The sequence below is a fragment of the Panthera onca genome, chromosome E2 (genome assembly GCF_046562875.1).
Source record: "Panthera onca isolate mPanOnc1 chromosome E2, mPanOnc1 haplotype 2, whole genome shotgun sequence".
Taxonomy (NCBI): Eukaryota; Metazoa; Chordata; class Mammalia; order Carnivora; family Felidae; genus Panthera; species Panthera onca.
Genome location: NC_138353.1, coordinates 7,330,359 through 7,349,612, shown reverse-complemented (window position 1 = coordinate 7,349,612; position 19,254 = coordinate 7,330,359). Strand labels below are relative to the sequence as shown.

Here is a 19,254-nt window from a genome sequence, read left to right as displayed (position 1 = left end):
CAGAAAGCTCACCTCCCCCCACCACCGCCTGACGCGGCCTTTCTCCCCACCATCCCAGGCTCTGCCCTGCCATCTCAATTCCCCCACCGGACTTGCAGCCCCCAGTGGGCAAGGCCCAGGTCTCAGGTTCCCATCAGCATCCCCAGGGAGACCCAACAGAAAGGATGAACTCAGGAGAAGCCAGCTGAAGGAGTGAATGAATGAATGAATGAGTGAATGAAATGAGCAAGGAGGACCATAGGGAAGACAGGGGTGGCAAAATCAGGGAGTAAGAAGGAAAGAGCACTAATGTGGGAAAGACAAAGGACAGGGTCTTGAGATGGAAACAGGGAGAAAGGCAAGGCCTGGAGAAGGGAGCTGACATGGGGCCACAGTGGCCCCTATACCGGCTGGTAGCAGACGGATGACAGGTAAGGGCTCTGAGTCCTTTCTGTCACCCAGCATGGAGCTGGCTTGCCCTCAGCTTATGTCATGAAGGAATTAATCCCAGAATTACCAGATCCCAGCAAATGTTTGTTGAATGGGTAAAGAAGCAAATGAAGGGGTTGGGGGAGGGCTGGGGGTAAGGGCCGGAGGGGGGGCTGCGGGGGCCTGAGGCTCCTGATGGTGTCTTCAGAGAAGAGCGCCTCATCTTGCTGTTGTCGCCTCTCTCGCTCACAAGGTGTCATAGCCAGGCCGGGGGGCACTGCAATGAGCACCCAGACTCAGGCTACCTGGGGTGACAGAGAGAGGTTAACACCTGCCCCACCCTGCTCTCTCAGAGGCCCCCCAGCCGGCCTCTCCAGTTCCTGGAGCAGCAGTTACCTGCACAGAGCAAGAGAATCATCGAAACCCAGCCCAGGTAGAAGGACCAGGAGAAGAAGGACTGGATCTGGGGGTGTTGGGACTGGTTCCACCGCTCACTGGTGTAGACGACCATGGCCACCATCACGAAGATGGCTGAGGATGAAGACAGAAGAGACTGCTCAGCACCTCTGTGGGAACTCACCAGTCCCCAGTCCCCAGGTACAGCCTGGAATCTACCTGCAACAAAGGCTGTGACAGAGGAGGCAAGGGGCCCGCGGCCTGGAATGGACAGTGAGGGGATGTAGGACAGGACCATGAGGATCACCGACACCAGGCCACACAGGGCGGCCAGAATGCTGAAGCTCTGTGTCACGTGGATGTAGGCTGTGCAAGAGAGAAGATTTGGGTGCCTGCCCCTCACGCAGCCCCTCTCCCCCCCCACCAAAAGAGACTGCCATCCCTTACCTGCCACCATATTGTGAAACCCCTCTGGCCAGAGGCCCGAGTGAAGTGAAAAGTTAGGCCCCATGGCCACGAACCAGAAATCCGTGCTCAGAGCGATCAGGATAGACACCAGGCCCAGGCAGCCAGTGAATAAGGCCAAGGACCGACAGAGCTCCATGGAGATGAGCAGTTGGGTGTCTGGGGCCTGGGAGATGAAGAAGCTGGTGATCGTGGGTCCTCTGAGCTCCAGAAAGAGAAGCCTTTAAGCCTTTGAAACCAGGCTGGTGTGGTCTCCTGCACTTCCCGGTAGTTGACTCTTGCAGTAAGCCCTCCCTTCCTGGTTACCCTGACAATGCCCTCCCCCCAAGGAGATTCAAGTCCCCTCATAGTGTGTGGTGGAGAGTGTCATCTCATCAGTGGTTTGAGGGGTGGTTCAGAACTTGCCTGTCTGTTTTAGGTTCTGTACCTCCCACCTTTAGAGCCCTTAACATCAGAGGATGCTTCCTGGAAGAGGTGTGAGAGGCTTGGGGGCCTCAAGGTGGGAGGTGGCAAGTGAGGCCAGGGTGTGAGTTAAATGGGGGATGTGGCCAGAGGGGACAGTTGAGGGTTGTGTCATGCTTTCCTGTGGGTTCTGCAACCTTCCATCCTGGAAGAGAGGGGCCCCGACTTTGGCGTCTCTGCAGAAAGAGGGGGCCGGAGGCCAAGATACTTGGGGCTGAGGGGGCAAAAGGTCTGGAGGGCTGGACTCAGGTCTCGAGGAAGAGGCAGGCAGGCAGGGGCTCAGATTCCTGGATCGATGGCTTGGAGCTTATACCCAAGGCAAGCAGAGGGTGGAGAATCACAATTCTAAAAGTTTGTGGGGAGGAAGACATGCCCACATCCTTATCTGGTAAGAAGAGTTCACACACAGCTCTGCTTTGAGCAGGGCCTCCAGTCCAGTGGCCTTCATCAGGGTGCCTGAGTGGCAGGGGCAGGGGCACAGGACCCTCCCACCCTCCAAGAGCAAGCCCCCTCCGCCCATACCAATACCAGGTCCTAGGTAATGCCTCACAGATGAGCAAGTGTCAGGTGAAGGTGTGGCAGCCCAGGTAGAAGGCTCAGGCACACTTGACCTCTATGAACCGGGGAATGGCCTAGAAGAGGACCTCTGTCATGAAGATGACTTTGAGCCAGCAGCCCCACAACACAGTGACTCAAGAGCCCAGGTCCTCTTCCATTATCGGAGACTCCAGTTTGCAAACCCCCATCCTTCACCCAGACCCTCACCACTGAGATAGCTGGCCACTCCTGAGAACATGCTCAGAAGGGCAGGCTCCCAGAGAGAGATTCAGATCATAAGCAGCAGGGCGCCGACACAAAAATGGCGGTGGATGTAGCTCTAGCGGAGAGCAACAGACAGGCTTCAGGAAGTCTGGGCCGTGGAGGTGTGACGAAGGAGGTGTCAGATCACAGAGCCCATCTGCAGTCTCTACCCCATTTCAAACCCAACCCCATCCTTAACTCCATCCTTATTCTCCAACCCAACCTTATTCTCATTCCCAAACCTGACCCCAACTCAACCCAATCCATAACTTCATCCCTAATCCCAAACCCAGCCCCATTTATAACCCAGCTCTACCCAGCTCTAACAAACTCAACTCCACCTCAATTCCTAAACCAGACCCCACTTTCATCACCAACACCAACGCTAAGGTCAGTCCCATCCCCAAGCACAAGCACAACCTACTCCTTAACCCTGTCCTGCCACCTGACCTAACCTCCATCCTCTTACTCACAAACCCAGCTCCAAACTCAACCCCAACCCCATCTCCAAACCCAAGCTCAACCCCCAACTCAAACCCATCCTCATCTTGAGACTTAACCTTATCCTCACTCCCATCCCCATGCCAGATCATATTTCTGGCCCCACGCCCCTCTTCCTCCTACTCCACCCCAAGTCCTATAAATCCTACCTCAATCCCACTCATTTTCATTTACATTCCACCTCCAGTCTCAAGCCTTTAACCCTGGTTCATCTCTTTTTTTTTTTAAGTTTATTGATTTAATGTCTAACCCAACTTGGGGCTCAAACTCACGTTCTCAAGATCAAGAGTCACATGCTCTCCCAACTGAACCAACCAGACACCCCTCCTGCTTCATCTCCCTGAGTCCCACCCTTACCATGGCACATGCACACACAGGCACAGGCACGCGCGTGTGCACACACACGTGGCCACACCAGGCTCCAGCAGGCTTCTGCAGTTGTTGGCATCAAAGGCTGTCTTTGGGCCCAGATTCTTGGTGCCCTCCAGCACATGCCCCTCAAGCCAATAAGGACAGACTACAGCCTCCAGGAGAGCCTGAATCAGCTGAGGTGACGTTGAAAATGGAATTGCCCTCCAGAACCTCCATCCTTTTTCTTGACAAGATGTGTGTGTTGAAGCTTTTCCCAAGACCTCAGGTCCCTGGCTCCCTGACACTGTCCCAGTGTTTGGTCTCCTTGGGTCTCTACCAGTCTTGCCCAAGTGCCACCAGTGTTTCCAGGTCACCCCAGTCCCTTCTAACTTTCTCCAGCCTCTCCCAGCCCCAGGGAATTCCTTCTGAGGCTCCATCCTGCAGAAACTCTGCCCAGTCCTCGGGCCCACCTGGATCACCTAGACACCTGGTCTTTCTATTCTATTGGTCCTGTCTTCAGAGCTGAGGTCCTCCAATCCCAAGCCTCCACCCTCATTCCGGGATGCTATTCCCACACCCCTAGCCCAATTATTATCTCCCAGGACCACCTTTACTTGGCGTGATCCAAAGTGTCTCTCCTTCCACCACTTTCCACACATGCTCAGACGTCAAGAACTCCAAGGCAGGAACGAGGCCTGATTAATTTGGGGGCCCCCAGGGCCCAGCAAAGGGCCTGGCCCATAGGAGGCTTCTGGAGATAATCCAACCAGTGCCTCTTATAGGTCAGGCAGTATGCCAGGCTCCGGGGAAACACTGGTGTAGAAGGCACATGAGACCCTCACTCTCACTGAACCTACACTGTAGTAAAGAAGTGAATGCTGTTTATAAACGGTTATTATGGAAGATGCCCTCATTTCTACTGAGGCCTACTCTATTAATAATATTTAATGCAGTCTATTATGATGATAAAAAGGTACTAAGTCTGTTAGTCTCCTTGCCGAGTAGAATCTAGCTTAATGTATCCACTCTGATGTAAAAAATAAAGAATGTTAGATGGAAACTGTCAGCTAAAAATAGTGAGCTGAAGGGCTCCTGGCTGGCTCAGTCCGAAGGGCATGCAACTCTTGATCTTGGGGTTACAAGTTCAAGCCCCACACCGTAGGTAGAGATTACTTTAAAAAATAAAAAATAAAGAAATAAAAAATACAAATCTTGGCACACTTGGGTGGCTCAGTTGGTTAAGTGTCTGACTCTTCATTTCACTCAGGTCATGATTTCACGGGTTCATGAGATCTAGCCCTATGTCTGGCTCTGCATTGATGGCATGGAGCCAGCTTGGGATTCTCTCTCTCTCTCTCTCTCTCTCTCTGTCTCTCAAAATAAGTAAACTTTAAAAAAAAGTAATAAAAATATCTGCTACCAGGAGCGCCTGGGGGGGGGGCTCAGTCAGTTGAGCGTCTGACTTCAGCTCAGGTCATGATCTTACAGTTCGTGGGTTCAAGCCCCACATGGGGCTCTGTGCTGACAGCTCAGAGCCTGGAGCCTGCTTCAGATTCTGTGTCTCCCTCTCTCTCTGCCCCTCCCCTGCTCGTGCTCTGTCTCTCTCATTCTCAAAAATAAATAAATTTTAAAAATTAAAAAAAAAAAATACCTGCTACCATATGTAAAGGAGGCAATACATGTGTTGTGTATATTATCCATGGAAAAGTAATGCTTTCCAGTTGTGTAGCCTATAATTTACAAATGGGTTATGTGCTCTTTCCCTTTATTTTATTATTTTTTTAATATTTATTTTGAGAAAAGAGAGCGTGAGCGCTCACATGCACACAAGCAGGGAAGGGGCAGAGGGAGAGAGAGAGAGAGAGAGAGAGAGAGAGAGAGAGAATCCCAAACAGGTTCCATGCTGTCAGTGTAGTGAGGGAAGGAGGATTAAGTCAAAGAGGTGGCAGGGTCTGGAAAATGTGGCACCTTGTATGACCTTGACCGGCTAGCTGTTCATCTGAACTGGGAGCCACCTGGGCGGGGGGTGGGGGGGGGGTCGGGAGGCGATTGAGAGGATAACGTGATTTGAATCATGCTTTCACAAAAATCCCTCTAAATGCTGTGTAGAGGGGCAACTGGGTAGCTCAGTCAGGCATCCGGCCCTTGATTTCAGCTCAGGCCATGATCTCAAGGTTTGTGAGCTCGAGACCCACATCGGGCTTCATACTGTCAATGCAGAGTCTGTTTGGGATTCTCTCTCCCTCTCTCTTTGCCCCCACCCTGCTTGCATGCTCTCTCTCTTTCTCTCTCTCTCTCTTTCAAAATAAATAAACTGAAAAAAAAAATTTTTTTTTTAATGCTGCGTAGAGAAAGGACCACAGTGGACAGGCCATGGGTAGGGGCACTGATAGAGCTGTTTGAGGGACTGTGGCCCTAAGCCAGGTGAGGCCAGATCAGCAGGGCGACTGGATGAGCAAGGAGTCAAATTCTGGACACGCTTTTAAGGTACAGCCAAGGCTACCTGCTGACGAATCAGACATGGGGTGTGGGACGAAACAAAGCATCTGAGAATGATCCCAACATTCTTGGCTAGAAGAGATGGATGACAATGGAGCAAGATGGGGAGGCCGTTAGGGACGCGGGAGAGACCAGGATATGTGAGATTCCAGATCTGCGATGCCTCTTCCTTTCAAGTGGATATTAGAGAGGAGTCTGGAGTTACAACATCATTAGTATTGCCAGAAAAAAAAAAACAAAAAAAAAAAACACCTATAAATATGACTACTGGCATAAGCCTCAGTAAATGTGTCCACTTAAATAGGCCTCAATAAATTATTATTAGAGATGGCCTCAATTGCCATTATTATCAGAGCAAGCCTCTATAAATACGGTACTATTGTTATTTGTGGAGGGCCCAATAAATATTTCCAAGGAGCAAGCCTCTATTAACATGACAGTTTGAGCATAGGCTCTAATTAATATTCTTATCATTAGTACCGGCCTTGCTAAAGAGTCTTATTATTTTATGATAGATATCCGTAAATCTCATGGCAATAGGCATCAGCTTCTTGAATGAGGTAATGAGTGAATGAATGAGAAGATCAAGGTCATGAATGGTGTGTGAACAGGCAGGTGCAGGAGGGGGTACCCATCGGAGATGGGGTGTTTCCACTGGAGGGACCCACACGGGGAGGGGAGGGGAGGGGCGTCTAGGAGAGCTCCGTGGAGATGGTGTGAGCGGACAGCGAGGTGGTTTTTCTGTACAGATCTTTTCATTTATCCTGTTTTCGCACCGCTTTGCTAATTCATAATAAGAAACGTGTACATAGTTGGTCTTCGTCCCGTTCCTGGCACAAAGCTCCTAAAAGCCTTGGAATTTCATAGGTGAGGAGAGCCTTGAAGGTGTATTTGTTACGCTAATGCGGCGACTCACAGAAAGCACCGGAGGGTAGGGGCAGGTTGTCAGGGGAACCAACCACGTGACTAGATGGTTGGAAGTTTCAGCCCCTGCCCCCAACCTGGGGAGGGAGGGGCTGGAGACTGAGAATCACCAGTGGTCAGTGATGACGCCTGTGCAATGAAGTCGCCAGAAAAACCCAAGAGGACTGGGTTCAGAGGGCGTCTAGGTCGGTGATCGCATGGATAATGGGGAGGGTGGCCCCCTGGAGAGCATGCCCTTTCCCCACACCTTGCCCTGTGCATGCCTTCTGTCTGGCTGTCCCTGAGTTATACCCTCTGATAGTAAACTGGTGATCTGGTAAGTAAAATGTCTCTCTGAGTTCTGTGAGCCGCTCTGGCAAATTAACCAAACCCCAGGATAGTGGGGGGAAACTCCACTCTACTGCTGGTCGACCAGAAGCCTGGGTGACCCCCTGCACTTGTGACAGCATGAGGCAGGGCCGGGGGGCTGGTCTGTAGGACTGAGCCCTTCACCTGAGGGATCTGATGCTACCTCCACCAGACAGTGTCAGAAGTGAGTTACTTGGCGATGTGGGATAAAAAGCGCCCGGGGCTCAGTCGTTTAAGTGTCCAACTTCAGCTCAGGTCACGATCTTGCGGTTTGTGGGTTCAAGCCCCGCATTGGGCTCTGTGCTGTCAGCATGGAGCCTGCTTCAGATGCTCTGTCTCCCTCTCTCTCTGCCCCTTCCCAGTTTGTGCGCACGCTCTGTCTCTCTAAATAAACATTAAACACACACACACACACACACACACACACACACAGCAGAATTGCTGTCAGAATTGGCCCCGACACATCAGTTTCCTAGAAGTTGAAGGGTAGTTAACACCTGGGTGGGGACTGTGTGGCTGATGTCTGTCCCTGTCCCCACACAAACTGAGTGGGTTAGGCCGCAGTAGTACAATTACCCCCACCCCATCCACCGCTCACACCTGTCACCACCCCAACCCCTCAGGAACCACACGTCAGTCGTTTCACATCAGTTTTATTAGACTCTCAAAAAGTCGCTCTAATGGAGATTCCATTTCTCTAACACCCCCCATCATGGGCTGGACCTCGGGTCTTCTCAACTGCCTCCCACCAGGCCCCACTCTTCCTCCTTCCCCCTTGGGATGCAGAAATCAGAGGCCCCCCCCACCCAGAGTCCAGGACTGGGCCCCCTCCTGCCCACAAGGAACCAGGATTGTAGCCTCTAGACCCTCCCCCTCTTTTTCAGCGGCCCTATTTTCACTTCCAGATGAAGTCGGGGTACATTGGGCTCAGCGGGGAGCAGACAGGCGCCGACATTCGTGCATCCGGTAGGCACACATGTAGAAAATCCCTGTGTCAGAAGAGATCCCAGTTGACCCCCCAAGTCCTTCTAGGCTGGGCTCCCAACCCAAGACCCCAACACAGCACTCTCTTCCTCCCTGCGTGTCTGCAGACCTGAAGTCTGCCTTCTGGCTCCGTGCTGTGCTGGGAGGCCCGTGTGGGACACCCCATCATCTCGCTCTCTAGAGTGCCGCCCACTCTGCCACGGATACTGACCTTGCCACCCCCAAGCCCCCTTACCTGCGAAGAAGGTCATGAGCAAGGCCACCCAGCCCAGGATGTAAGACCAGGAAAAACGCCAGTCCCCGAAGCGGCGACCGAGGAAGCTGACAGTGACTCCAGTGTAAATGGCCAAGGCCAACAGGACAAAAAAGGCTAGGGAGAGAAGGTGGGGGGAGGGGGGAGGGAAAAGGGGTGGGGTAGGGTTTGCAGGGGAGGGTGGGAATGAGATTGAGGAAGGGGGAGGGCCGGGTGGGGGTGGGAAAGGAAAAAGGTAAGTATGTGAGGGGAGTAGGTTTGGGACGAGGATGGGCCAGGGCTGTGCTGTGCAATAAAGAATTTGCCTGGGCTGGTCTGGGGCTCTGGTTCCTGGAAGGGAGACGCTAAATCCTTGGAACTTTCTGGGTAATAGGAGTGTCTTTGTTCTTGCTGAGCCTTTCCGGTCAACACGAAATTATGTTGATGAGCTGAGATGACCCTAGGTAGGAACTGGTCACCAGAAAGACCAGGAGTTGGGGTTGGGGCCAGGGTGGGACTAGGATGGGCGTGGAACCCCGGATGAGAGTGGAGTTCGGGACGGAACAGGCAGGAAGTGGGAGTGGGTGGGAGTGGGGAAGGGGACGGCGGGGGTGGGGGGGGTGAAGGGGGGGCCACTCACTGGAGGCGAAAAACAGGATGCCCGCGGAGAAGGGCCGGGAGAGGCGTGTGAAGGCGGGCTGCTGAGCAAAGGCCAGGATACCCATGATGATGCCCGAGGTGGCGCACAGGGACGACAGGATCATGAAGGCCCGGGTGGCATTCCAGTAAGCTGTGGTAGCACCAGAAGGTCACTCCCCTGCCACCCCCGCCTTCAGCGGTGAACGGGGCTGCCTCTGAGGCCTGAAGGCCTTGCCTCTCTCCACATCCCTGACCCAGCTCATCCTGTACCTCTTTGCAAACAAACACTGTCCTCTTCACCTGGCAAACTCCCATTGGTCCTCCACAGCCCAGCTCCCAAATCCCCTCTAGGAAGCACCCTTTCAGCCCTCGGGCAACATCCTTCCCCGCTCCAGGCTGTTTCCCCTTCCAGCACGATGGTTCCCTGAGGATAGGATTCTATATCACAAATACCCCCAGCACAACGTTCACTGGGTGGATGAATGAACATACAAGAACGAATGAAAGCCACTCCCCTCCTGATGATCACTTCCTGTCCTCCCTCCTATCGCTCTCTTTCATTTCCTTAACACCACTTGCCCATATCTGAAAGTGGCCTGTTTAGGGGCACCGGGTGGCTCAGTCAGTTGAGCGTCCCACTCTTGGTTTCAGCTCAGGTCATGACCTCACGGTTCGTGGGTTCAAGTCCTGCAAGAGTGTCTGTACTGACCTTGGGGAGTCTGCTTGGGAATCTCTGTCCGCCCCTCCCCCTCCTCCCTCCCTCCCTCCCTCCCTCTCTCTCTCTCTCTCAAATAAATAAACTTTAAAGAAAAAGAAAATGGTCTATTTATTTTTATTTTGTTAACATTTATTTATAATTGAGAGACAGAGAGAGACAGAGCACGAGCAGAAAGAGGGGGAGACACAGAATCTGAAGCAGGCTTCAGGCTCCGAGCTGTCGGCACAGAGCCCGACGCGGGGCTCGAACTCACGAACCGCGAGACCACGACCTGAGCCAAAGTCGGACGCCCAACCGACTGAGCCACCCAGATGCCCCTGTCTATTTATTCTTTAACTTGTTTATATCTGTGTCTCCCTGCTGGTTTCTCAGTTACCTGAGGACAAAGGTCTTGCTTTCTCATTCACCGCAACACCCCTCGCACCCGCTGAACGAATGAATGTGGGGCACTGAGCACTATTCTTCTTTGGTTCCTGGCTCTGCGCTGGCCCTTTAGGACATGCCCTGGCAATAACAGTTATGATCTCATTCTCCACTTAGCAACTGCCAAGTGCGTGCCGGGCATGCATTCCATGCATGAGTCTATTGGTTCCCTCCCTAAGCTGGACGTTCTATTTTTATCCCCATTTCTCAGGTGAAGGAACCAAGGCTCGGAGGTACAGCGACGTGCCCAGAGTCCCATAATTAGCAGTAGGACTGGCCTTGAAACCCAGGCACCAAAGCCCTTGCTCTTAACTGCTTGCCTCTTCTGTCTCTGGGAGCACGGAAAACACCTGTGCTCCCGGGGCAGAGCTTGGATCCCGCCATCGAAAAGTACAAAGTCCGGGTCTTTGCAGAATGCAGTCTTTTTGTCTTGTGCGAACGCCACCAAGAAAAACGGCTGGCTGTTTCTCCATGGATGCTGTGTGGGGTCCATTCGGGTCTCTCCCCAAACTTTCAAATTCATGTGTTGAACCTCTAACCGCCCCCAGAATATGACCTTATTTGGAAATAGGGTCATTGCAGGTGTAATTAGTGAAGATGAGGTCATACCGGAGTAGAGTGGATTCCTAATGCAAAATGACTTGTAGCCTCTTAAAACGGGGAGGTTTGGAGGAAGACAGACATGCAGGGGGCACCGTGTGAAGGTGAGGGCAGAGATCCTGATGATGCATGGACACGCCAAGGAATGCCAAAGACTGCCAGATGACCAGCAAAAGCCGGGAGAGAGAGGCAGGCAACAGATTCTCCCTCACAGCCTCGGAAGGACCCGCTTCTACTGACACCTTGATATTAGACTTCCAGCCTCTAGAGCCGTGAGACAGTATATTTCTGTTGCTTAAGCCACTCAATCTGTGGTCCTTTGTTTTTTTTTTTTTCAACTTTTTTTTTTTTTTTTTTTTTTTTTGGGACAGAGAGAGACAGAGCATGAACGGGGGAGGGGCAGAGAGAGAGGGAGACACAGAATCGGAAACAGGCTCCAGGCTCCGAGCCATCAGCCCAGAGCCTGACGCGGGGCTCGAACTCACGGACCGCGAGATCGTGACCTGGCTGAAGTCGGACGCCTAACCGACTGCGCCACCCAGGCGCCCCAGTCTGTGGTCCTTTGTAATGGCAGCCCCAGGAAGTTACAGATGCCGCTGGGTATTTTAAAGTCCGGAGGCACCTGGGTGGCTCGGTCCCTGAAGGGTCAGGTCATGATCTCACGGTTCCTGGGTTCGAGCCCCGCACGGGGCTCTATGCTGAGAGCTTGAAGAGTCTGCTTGGGATTCTCTGTCTCCGTCTCGCTCTCCGCCCCGCCCCCGCTCACGTGCTAGCTCTCATTCTTTCAAAAATAAGTAAATAAACTTTTGTTTTTTAATTAAAATAAAAGCCTGGAGGACTGGGGGCGCCCAAATCTCCAAATTTTTAAATCCTGGCAGACGCGGGGGCGCCTGGGTGGCTCAGTCGGTTAACCCGCTCAGGTCATGAGTTCAGCCCCGCCCCCGGCTCTGTGCTGACAGCTCAGAGCTTGGAACCTGCTTCGGATTCTGTGTCTCCCTCTCTCTCTGCCCCTCCCCTGCTCGCTCTCTACGTGTGTGTGTGTGTATGTGTGTGTGTGTGTGTGTGTCAAAAATAAATACTCAAAAACAATGTTTTTTAAGTTTAAAAAAAAAAAAAATCCTGGCAGACGCTTCAGAAACCTTCAAACCGCCACACACGTCTGTGGCTGGGTTTGGCCCCTTGCAAGCTCGCGTCCCCTGCTCTGATTTTGGCGAGCCAGTTACAGTTGATGTGCAAGTCGAGCCAGCTGCTTGGACAGCTCCCTGGCAATCAGTCAGGGTGAGGGACGTCCCTGAGGATTTCGGCGTTGGTCAGATGAAGCTGCACCGATCTATCGATCTATCGATGTGATCCGTCGTGCCTCCCTCTCCCCCACCCCCAACACAGATAAGATGGGGGCGGGGGGGGGCTGTCCCCGGGGCTTTCCCAGGCTGAAGCAGGAGAAATGGTAGACATGTGATGAAGGAGACCGCCAGGAATGAAAGGGGCGCGTGAAGTCAGGAGGCAGACCCGGCTCTGGAGCCTGAGGCCGGGGCAAATCTTTCCCCTGCTTCCTGCTTCAGTTTACCCCTCCTGCAAAATGGGCCTCTGGCTGCCTCCCCTAGGCAGGTTCAGTGAGCCGGGGTGGCTGAAATCCGGGTGGAAGGGCTCAAGCCCCGTAAAGAGAATGGTTGGTTTTCTGAGGGCGCATCTCATATCTTCTTTGCAGAAGTGTCACCCTCAGTGTTGTTGGGAGACCAAAGGGCATTAATCCATGTCAAGCATTTAGAACAGCGTGTAGGACACAACAACATTCAATAAATACTGGCCATTGTTACTACTACCACTAGTATTTGGTACTTATAAAATATGTAACATTATATATTATTAATTTGTTAATATATAATGCATGTTATACAATATATATTATGTAAAGTAGCATACAATACATGCGAGCATCTCTCTCCAAATACATTTGTATACGTGCATGGATGTACATATATTTTGTATACATATATATGGAGAGAGAAAATAGAGATATATAGTATATCATATAACATTATTTTGTATATATAATATATATGATTATAATATAGCTTTCAAGAACCCTAGGCTGGAAGAGCTTTTCTTATCCCCATTTTTGCAATATATATTATAATATGCACATATACACGCACATATATACATATGCATGTACTTAGAGGCATATATATTACATAGCCTGGCACACAGTAGGTATTAAAAACTACCATCCAGTACTTAGCAAATTTAGGGTCCATATTGCTTCTGTATCCCATAGCACCTAACCTAGTTCTTTTTTTTTTTTTTAACAATGAACGCTTTATTTTTTTTTAACGTTTATTTATTTTTGAGAGAGAGAGAGAGCAGGGGAGAGGCAGAGAAAGAGGGAGAAAGAGAATCCCAAGCAGGCTCTGTGCTGTCAGTGCAGAGCCTGACTCGGGGCTCGAACTGACGAACCGTGAGTTCATGACCTGAGCCCAAATCAAGTGTCGGATACTCAACCGGCTGAGCCACCCAGGCGCTCCCCTAACCTGGTTCTTGATACACAGTAGATACTTAGAAAATGCTGTTCTGACAACCTCAGCCCCAGGTGCTGTACCTGACATCTATTTCGTGCCGGGAAATGCCACCTCTCTATTTAACTTCTCGTACATCTCCTAACTGCACTAGAAGAAAATACTGAAATCCCAATTCTGCCCCTTCCATGCTGAGTGATCTTTGGCTGGTCCCTTTCCCTCTCTGAACCACACAGTTCTCCACCTGCAAAACAGGTGGGTTGGTTCTGCCCTGTGGGGGGCTCTGCCCCCTGTCCCGAGAGGGCCTGTGACCCCAGGCACGGCCGCGACCCGGCCCCGGAGGCTTACCGATGCTCTCTGTCTGCAGGTAGCACTTGTTGCCCAGACAGTACCGCCACAGGCCCTGGTGGGCAAAGGACCCGGACAGCCGGTACTGCATCCAGTGATCTGTCGCTGTGGCCACCACCAGGAGGATGGTCCCCACCCAGGCACAGAAGAGGCCGCCACCCATGAAGCTGTACATGGTGATCTATGGAGAAGGCGAGAGGTGGGGTCAGGAGCTGGACTCCTGCGTCCTGGCAGAGGAAGGGACTGGGGGCCTGGACTCCCAGATCCCAGGTGACCAGGGGGCTAGGGGCTGGGACAACAGTTCCCTGGGAGAGGAAGGAGCTGGGGGCTGGGCCCTTGGGTCCCGGGAGGAGGGGCTGGAGGCCTGGACTCCCAGATCCCAGGTGAGGAGGGGGCTAGGGACTGGGACCCCACGAGGCCCCTGGGAGAGGAAGGAGCTGGAGGATGGACCCCTAGATCTTGGGGGAGGAGGGGTCTACAGGTCTGATGCCTGGTCCCTACCTGAGTGGCAGAGCCTGTGACAAGCCTTCTGTCTGCCTCGGCCCTTCTGTGCAGACTGAGCCGAGCCAGGTTGCTGGCTTCTCTGCTGCCTGGGTCCCCCAAATCCCTTAAGCCTCCCCACACAATGGCCCCGTGGCCCAGAAGCTTCCAGCAGCTAGAAGTGCAGTGGTGGCAGAGGCCCCAAATAGAATTCGCTGAAACAGGGATCCAGGCCCTCCCTCCCCGAGGCTCCGGCCACCCTGGCCTCTCTCTGTGACCCTCCCCACGACCTAACCTCTTTCACAGGCCTTGCTCACAGCACCTGCTGGGTTAGCCTGAGCTGTGTAAGCACACACACAGAGACACAAGATATGGGGCAAGTCTTCCATTTATTTTTCAACCAGGTTCCCCGCACCCAAGGGCAGGAAAAGGGGTGGGAGGTTGCAGGTCTGTTGGGCCAATGGGGTTCTCTGCCGGTGGGTCACAGGGCGTGTCACGGTTGGGGCTGGGAAACAGGACAGGATGGGGCTGGCTGGGGTCGAGGGTGGACTGGACTAGGGCTCAAGTGTAGGACACAGTTGAGGGTTGGGTTGGGCCTGAGGTGGGTAGAGAAGCTGGGAGCAAGGGTGCAGATGGGGACAGAAATGGCAATGAGTGGGATTGGGAAGGTGGTATTGAGAGTGGGGACCGGAAAGGGCTTGCAGGGGAAGGTGGGGATGGGAGGGACTGAGGTTGTCACTGTAGATGGGGTTGGAATGGGGGGTGGGGAGCTGGGGATGGCTTGGGGCACGGGGGCGAGGCTCAGGGTTTTCTCTGGTGTGGGATCCTAGGTCGGGTCCATGTTTCATGGGGTGACTGGCAGGAGGCTATGGTTTTGGGGGAAAAGAGATGGGAGCATGATGTTTCTTGGGGCATCTCTGCCATAGCTGAGGTCACCCTGGGGCTCCAGGAAAACCCTCCTGGTGACCCTGAGGGGCCCTCTCAGGAGTTTGGGGAGCTGGACCCTCAGGGTCCTAGTATTCTGAGTCCCAGTTTTCTGCTGCAGCAGCTGGCATGTCCTGGGGTGTCTCCCGACCTCCAGCTTCCGTCTTCCCATCCTGGGCAGGCAGCCTTGGTGGTGAGGCTGGCATCACCGGGGGAGTCTTGGGGCCAGCCCCAGACCCCCCCCGCCAGCCCCTCTCCAGCTGTTCCACCCTTCTGGGTCCCCATCGCGGCTGGCCCTGGCCCCGGCCTGGCCTGCGTCGGACGTCCCAGCCCCCACGTCCCCTGGATGGCCTCGTGGCGGTGCCTGGCTGGGAGCAGCATGCCTGTGAGTTGCAGGGGCAGGAGGGCAAGGACTGTTGAAGGGTGTAGGCCCCCAGCAGGGCACTGTGCAGGAGGTAGGAGAGGGCGTCCAGACGGATGGGGACGGTGACAGAGGCCAAGTTCTCAGGGAGCCCCAGGTGGGCTGGATCTGGGGTCCCCAGGGGAAAAGGTGGCAAGGCTGGGAATGGCCCAGAGGGCCACGGCTCAGGCCCAGGTGATGGCAGGGACGGGTTGTTCCTAGAACGACAAGAGGACAGGTCAGCAGATCTCGGCATCTCTCTACGTCCTTCCTACTGTGGTCCCGCACTTCTCCTGGGAGTCCTCTGAGCTGGGCATCCACCTGTGACCTCCTTATCCCCTTCTCTCCATTTCTCTCCCCCTCCCCCCTCCTTTTATTTATTTTTTTATTTAGTTTATTTATTTATTTTTGAGAGAGGAGGATCTCAAGCAGGCTTCACACTGTCAGCACAGAGCCCGACGTGGGGCTCGAATTCACTAAACTGAGATCATGACCTGAGCTGAAATGGAGTCAGACGCTTACCCGACTGAGGCACCCAGGTGCCCTCTTTCTATCTCTGTCTCATTCTGTCTTCCCGTCTCTCTTTACAGACAGACAGACAGACAGACAGACAGCTCTACCAGAACTTAAGCATCAGACAGAACCCAGCTCCAGGCTGCCTCGCTCATGGTGTGTTTCTGGGCTAATCATTTCCTTGTGCTGAACCTTAATTTTTTCACACCAAAAGATGGCCTCGCATAGTGGCAAAGGTGCATATTAAAGACCTGGGTCAGGGGCGCCTGGGTGGCGCAGTCGGTTAAGCGTCTGACTTCAGCCAGGTCACGATCTCGCGGTCCGTGAGTTCGAGCCCCGTGTCAGGCTCTGGGCTGATGGCTCGGAGCCTGGAGCCTGCTTCCGATTCTGTGTCTCCCTCTCTCTCTGCCCCTCCCCCGTTCATGCTCTGTCTCTCTCTGTCCCAAAAATAAATAAAAAACGTTGAAAAAAAAAATTTTTTTTAAAGACCTGGGTCTGACGATTATTATCACTATTTCTTCAGCCCTGTGACTGTTCCTGACATCACCGATTTCTTCTCATTCCTTCTTGAAATTTCTCCCTGTTCCACAAATATCTGTGTCCCTATCCCTAAGTAGCTCACTCAAATCTGACCACAAGATCTCCAAGATTCTGTTTCTAACAACTGATGACACTGGAAAAAAAAATTTTTTTTTCCTGATAGTCTCTCTGAGTCTGTCCACTCTGTCTCTGATTTTCTCTGTTCCCTTCCCTCTCTGGTCTCTGTTCTCCCCGTGGGAAGGGCCTCGTGTCTCTTACCCTTCGGGCCCAGTCCCTTCCTCCTGCTGTTCCATCTTTGCAGAGATCTCCCGAGTTTCTTCTAGCACCTTCGCCTGAATGTCTTCAGGGCCCTGAGAGGCGGAGAGAGGTCTGGAAGAAAGTGGGAGGGACTTTGTTCAAAGTGGGGCGTGGCCTTCGGGGCGTGCGGAGCCGCGGGAAAGGGCGCTGGGGTCTCAGGACCTAATTTCTCAACACCACGTATCTGGGGTCGCAGCTCTCTACCTCCTGAGTCCCAAGAGTACAGCCCCTGAGCTTCTTCCACCCCCAGACCCAGGAGTCCAAGCCCCCAGCCCCTCCTCCCTCAGACCCAGGAGTCCAGTCCCCCAGCCCCCTCCTCTCAGACCCAGGAGTCAGGGCATTAGCCCCCTCCTCTCTTTCCACCTGCATTTCTGGCCGTTTCCTCAGGGGGCCCATGGTTCTTTAGGACTAAAGGGGCATTTAGATAGGGAATTCTGGACATCTGGACATTCCTCAGGGTAGAGGGGATCGTCAATGGGCTGGAGTCGAGAGCTGGATTCCACCCAGGCCCTGTCTCTGACTGACTTTGTGACCTTCAGTCCTTCTAGACTCTGTGCTTCCGTTTCTCCATCTGAGAAATGGGGCGAATATTACCTTCCAGGTTCTTGTGAGGTTTAAAGATACGACTTGTGTAAAATAGTCAACACAGAGTCTAGACTAATTTGTTTCAACAAATGAGAGTTACTTATCATTATTGCTGCGAGTGTTGGTAGTATTTTATTGGGAAACAATAGTCATTCTTAATCTCTTCACTTAAGAAGTATGTATTAAAAAAATAAATATGGGGGCGCCTGGGTGGCGCAGTCGGTTAAGCGTCCGACTTCAGCCAGGTCACGATCTCGCGGTCCGTGAGTTCGAGCCCCGCGTCAGGCTCTGGGCTGATGGCTCGGAGCCTGGAGCCTGTTTCCGATTCTGTGTCTCCCTCTCTCTCTGCCCCTCCCCCGTTCATGCTCTGTCTCTCTCTGTCCCAAAAATAAAATAAAAAAAAAAAAAACGTTGAAAAAAAAAAAAATAAATATGTATTCAGTGCCTACTGTATGCTAGGCCCCATACTGGGCTTTGGGGGTGTAGCCCCGGGACAAAATAGACTCAGCCCATATTCTTAAGAGAGAACAAGAGGGACAAGACACAAGTATACATTTCCTAGAATAAGTTCTGTGGGGGCACCTGGATGGCACAGTCGGTTAAGCATCCAGCTCTTGGTTTCAGCTCAGGATACGATCTCACTGCAGGTTCAAACCCCGTGTCGGGCTCCACGCTGATAGTTCAGAGCCTGTTCAGGATTCTCTCTCTCTCTCCTCTCTCTGCCCCTTTCTCACTCTCTCTCTATGTCAGAAATAAATTAAACATTAAAAAATTTTTTAAGTTTATTTCTGAGAGAGAGAGAGAGAGAGAGAGAGAGAGAAAACATGAGTGGGGGAGGGGCAGAGAGAGAGAAAGAGAGACAGAGGATCCGAAGCAGGTTCTGTGCTGTCAGAGCAGGAGGCTTGAATTCACCAACCCTGAGATTATAACCTGAGCCAAAGTCAGATGCTTAACAAACTGAGCCATACAGGCACACCTAAAAAAAAAAAAAAAAAAAAAAAAAAAAAAAAAAAAAAAATGTTTTTAAAAGAATAAGGACTGTGAAAGTGTGAAGACAGGGCAAGGGGACAGAGAAGCACAGGGGGCAGTGAGTTTAGTTGACTAAGATGGTCAGGGAAGGCTACTGTGGAAGGAGCCAGAAGACGTTGGTGTTGAGTATTCCTAGTGGAGGGAACAGGAAGTGCAAAGGTCTGAGGGTGGAAGGAGCACAGCGTTTGCAGCACTGGGAAGGACAGAGCTTGGAGGGGGTGAGGGATAGGTCTCTTTGCTTTTAAATACAATTTTTCTTTTGGAATACTTTTATTTAAAATTTGTTTAATGTTTATCTATTTTTGAGAGAGACACAGAGCATGATCCCGGGAGGAGCAGAGGGCGAAGGAGACACAGAATCCGGAGCAGGCTCCAGACTCCAAGCTGTCATTACACGGGGCCCCAACTCATGAACTTCGAGATCATGACCTGAGCCAAAGTCATGTGCTTCACCGACTGAGCCACCCAGGGGCCCCTGGAATACTTTTATATTTACAGAAAAATTATAAAGATAATAAGGAGAGCTCCCATACAGTCCTCACCCAGCTTTGCTTACTGTGTATCTTCTTCCATTGTCGTGGAACATTCATTGCAACTAAGAAACTGACATGACTGTTAACCATACTCCAGACTTACTGGATTTTACCAGTTCCCACACTAATGTCCTCTATTTTCTGTTCTAGAACTGGTGCAGGATACCATTTACCAGACTCGTCCGTGGTACAGCAGCTTCTCGTCTTTGCTGGCTTTTCACAACCTTGACCATTTTGAGGAATACTAGTTAGTTATTTTATACAGTAGAGGTCTCTTTTAATTAGTAATTCTAACTCATTTAATCCTCACTTCACAGGTGATCAGACCTTGCCTCAAG

General features: G+C 52.2%; 3 protein-coding genes across 5 annotated transcripts; all 3 read right to left on the bottom strand.

Moving 5' to 3' along the window:
- Positions 1 to 20: 20 nt before the first annotated feature.
- Positions 21 to 1,650, bottom strand: NKG7 (natural killer cell granule protein 7). 2 transcript variants are annotated; one of them, XM_060651884.3, is made up of 4 exons: positions 1,252 to 1,650; positions 1,024 to 1,170; positions 805 to 939; positions 21 to 685 (listed from the first exon to the last, which is right to left on the bottom strand). In XM_060651884.3, the coding sequence occupies exons 1-4, from the start codon at positions 1,406 to 1,408 to the stop codon at positions 465 to 467; spliced, it is 660 nt and encodes a 219-aa protein (XP_060507867.1). In that variant the 5' UTR covers positions 1,409 to 1,650; the 3' UTR covers positions 21 to 464. The 2 variants fall into 2 exon arrangements, with proteins under 2 accessions (XP_060507867.1, XP_060507868.1); XM_060651885.3 differs by having other exon boundaries at positions 548 to 713; positions 1,252 to 1,631.
- A 6,142-nt stretch (positions 1,651 to 7,792) lies between these two features.
- On the bottom strand, positions 7,793 to 14,226 carry LIM2 (lens intrinsic membrane protein 2). Of its 2 annotated transcripts, XM_060651889.3 has the most exons (5): positions 14,117 to 14,226; positions 13,616 to 13,796; positions 9,012 to 9,161; positions 8,375 to 8,509; positions 7,793 to 8,144 (listed from the first exon to the last, which is right to left on the bottom strand). In XM_060651889.3, the coding sequence occupies exons 2-5, from the start codon at positions 13,788 to 13,790 to the stop codon at positions 8,083 to 8,085; spliced, it is 522 nt and encodes a 173-aa protein (XP_060507872.1). In that variant the 5' UTR covers positions 13,791 to 13,796; positions 14,117 to 14,226; the 3' UTR covers positions 7,793 to 8,082. The 2 variants fall into 2 exon arrangements, with proteins under 2 accessions (XP_060507872.1, XP_081647595.1); XM_081791469.1 differs by lacking the exons at positions 13,616 to 13,796; positions 14,117 to 14,226 and adding an exon at positions 9,281 to 9,515.
- Positions 14,227 to 14,465: 239 nt separating this feature from the next.
- Positions 14,466 to 17,002, bottom strand: CE2H19orf84 (chromosome E2 C19orf84 homolog). Its single transcript, XM_060651888.3, has 2 exons — positions 16,731 to 17,002; positions 14,466 to 15,637 (listed from the first exon to the last, which is right to left on the bottom strand). Exons 1-2 carry the CDS (start codon positions 16,763 to 16,765, stop codon positions 15,109 to 15,111), a joined length of 564 nt encoding a protein of 187 aa, XP_060507871.1. The 5' UTR covers positions 16,766 to 17,002; the 3' UTR covers positions 14,466 to 15,108.
- Between the last annotated feature and the right edge of the window lie 2,252 nt (positions 17,003 to 19,254).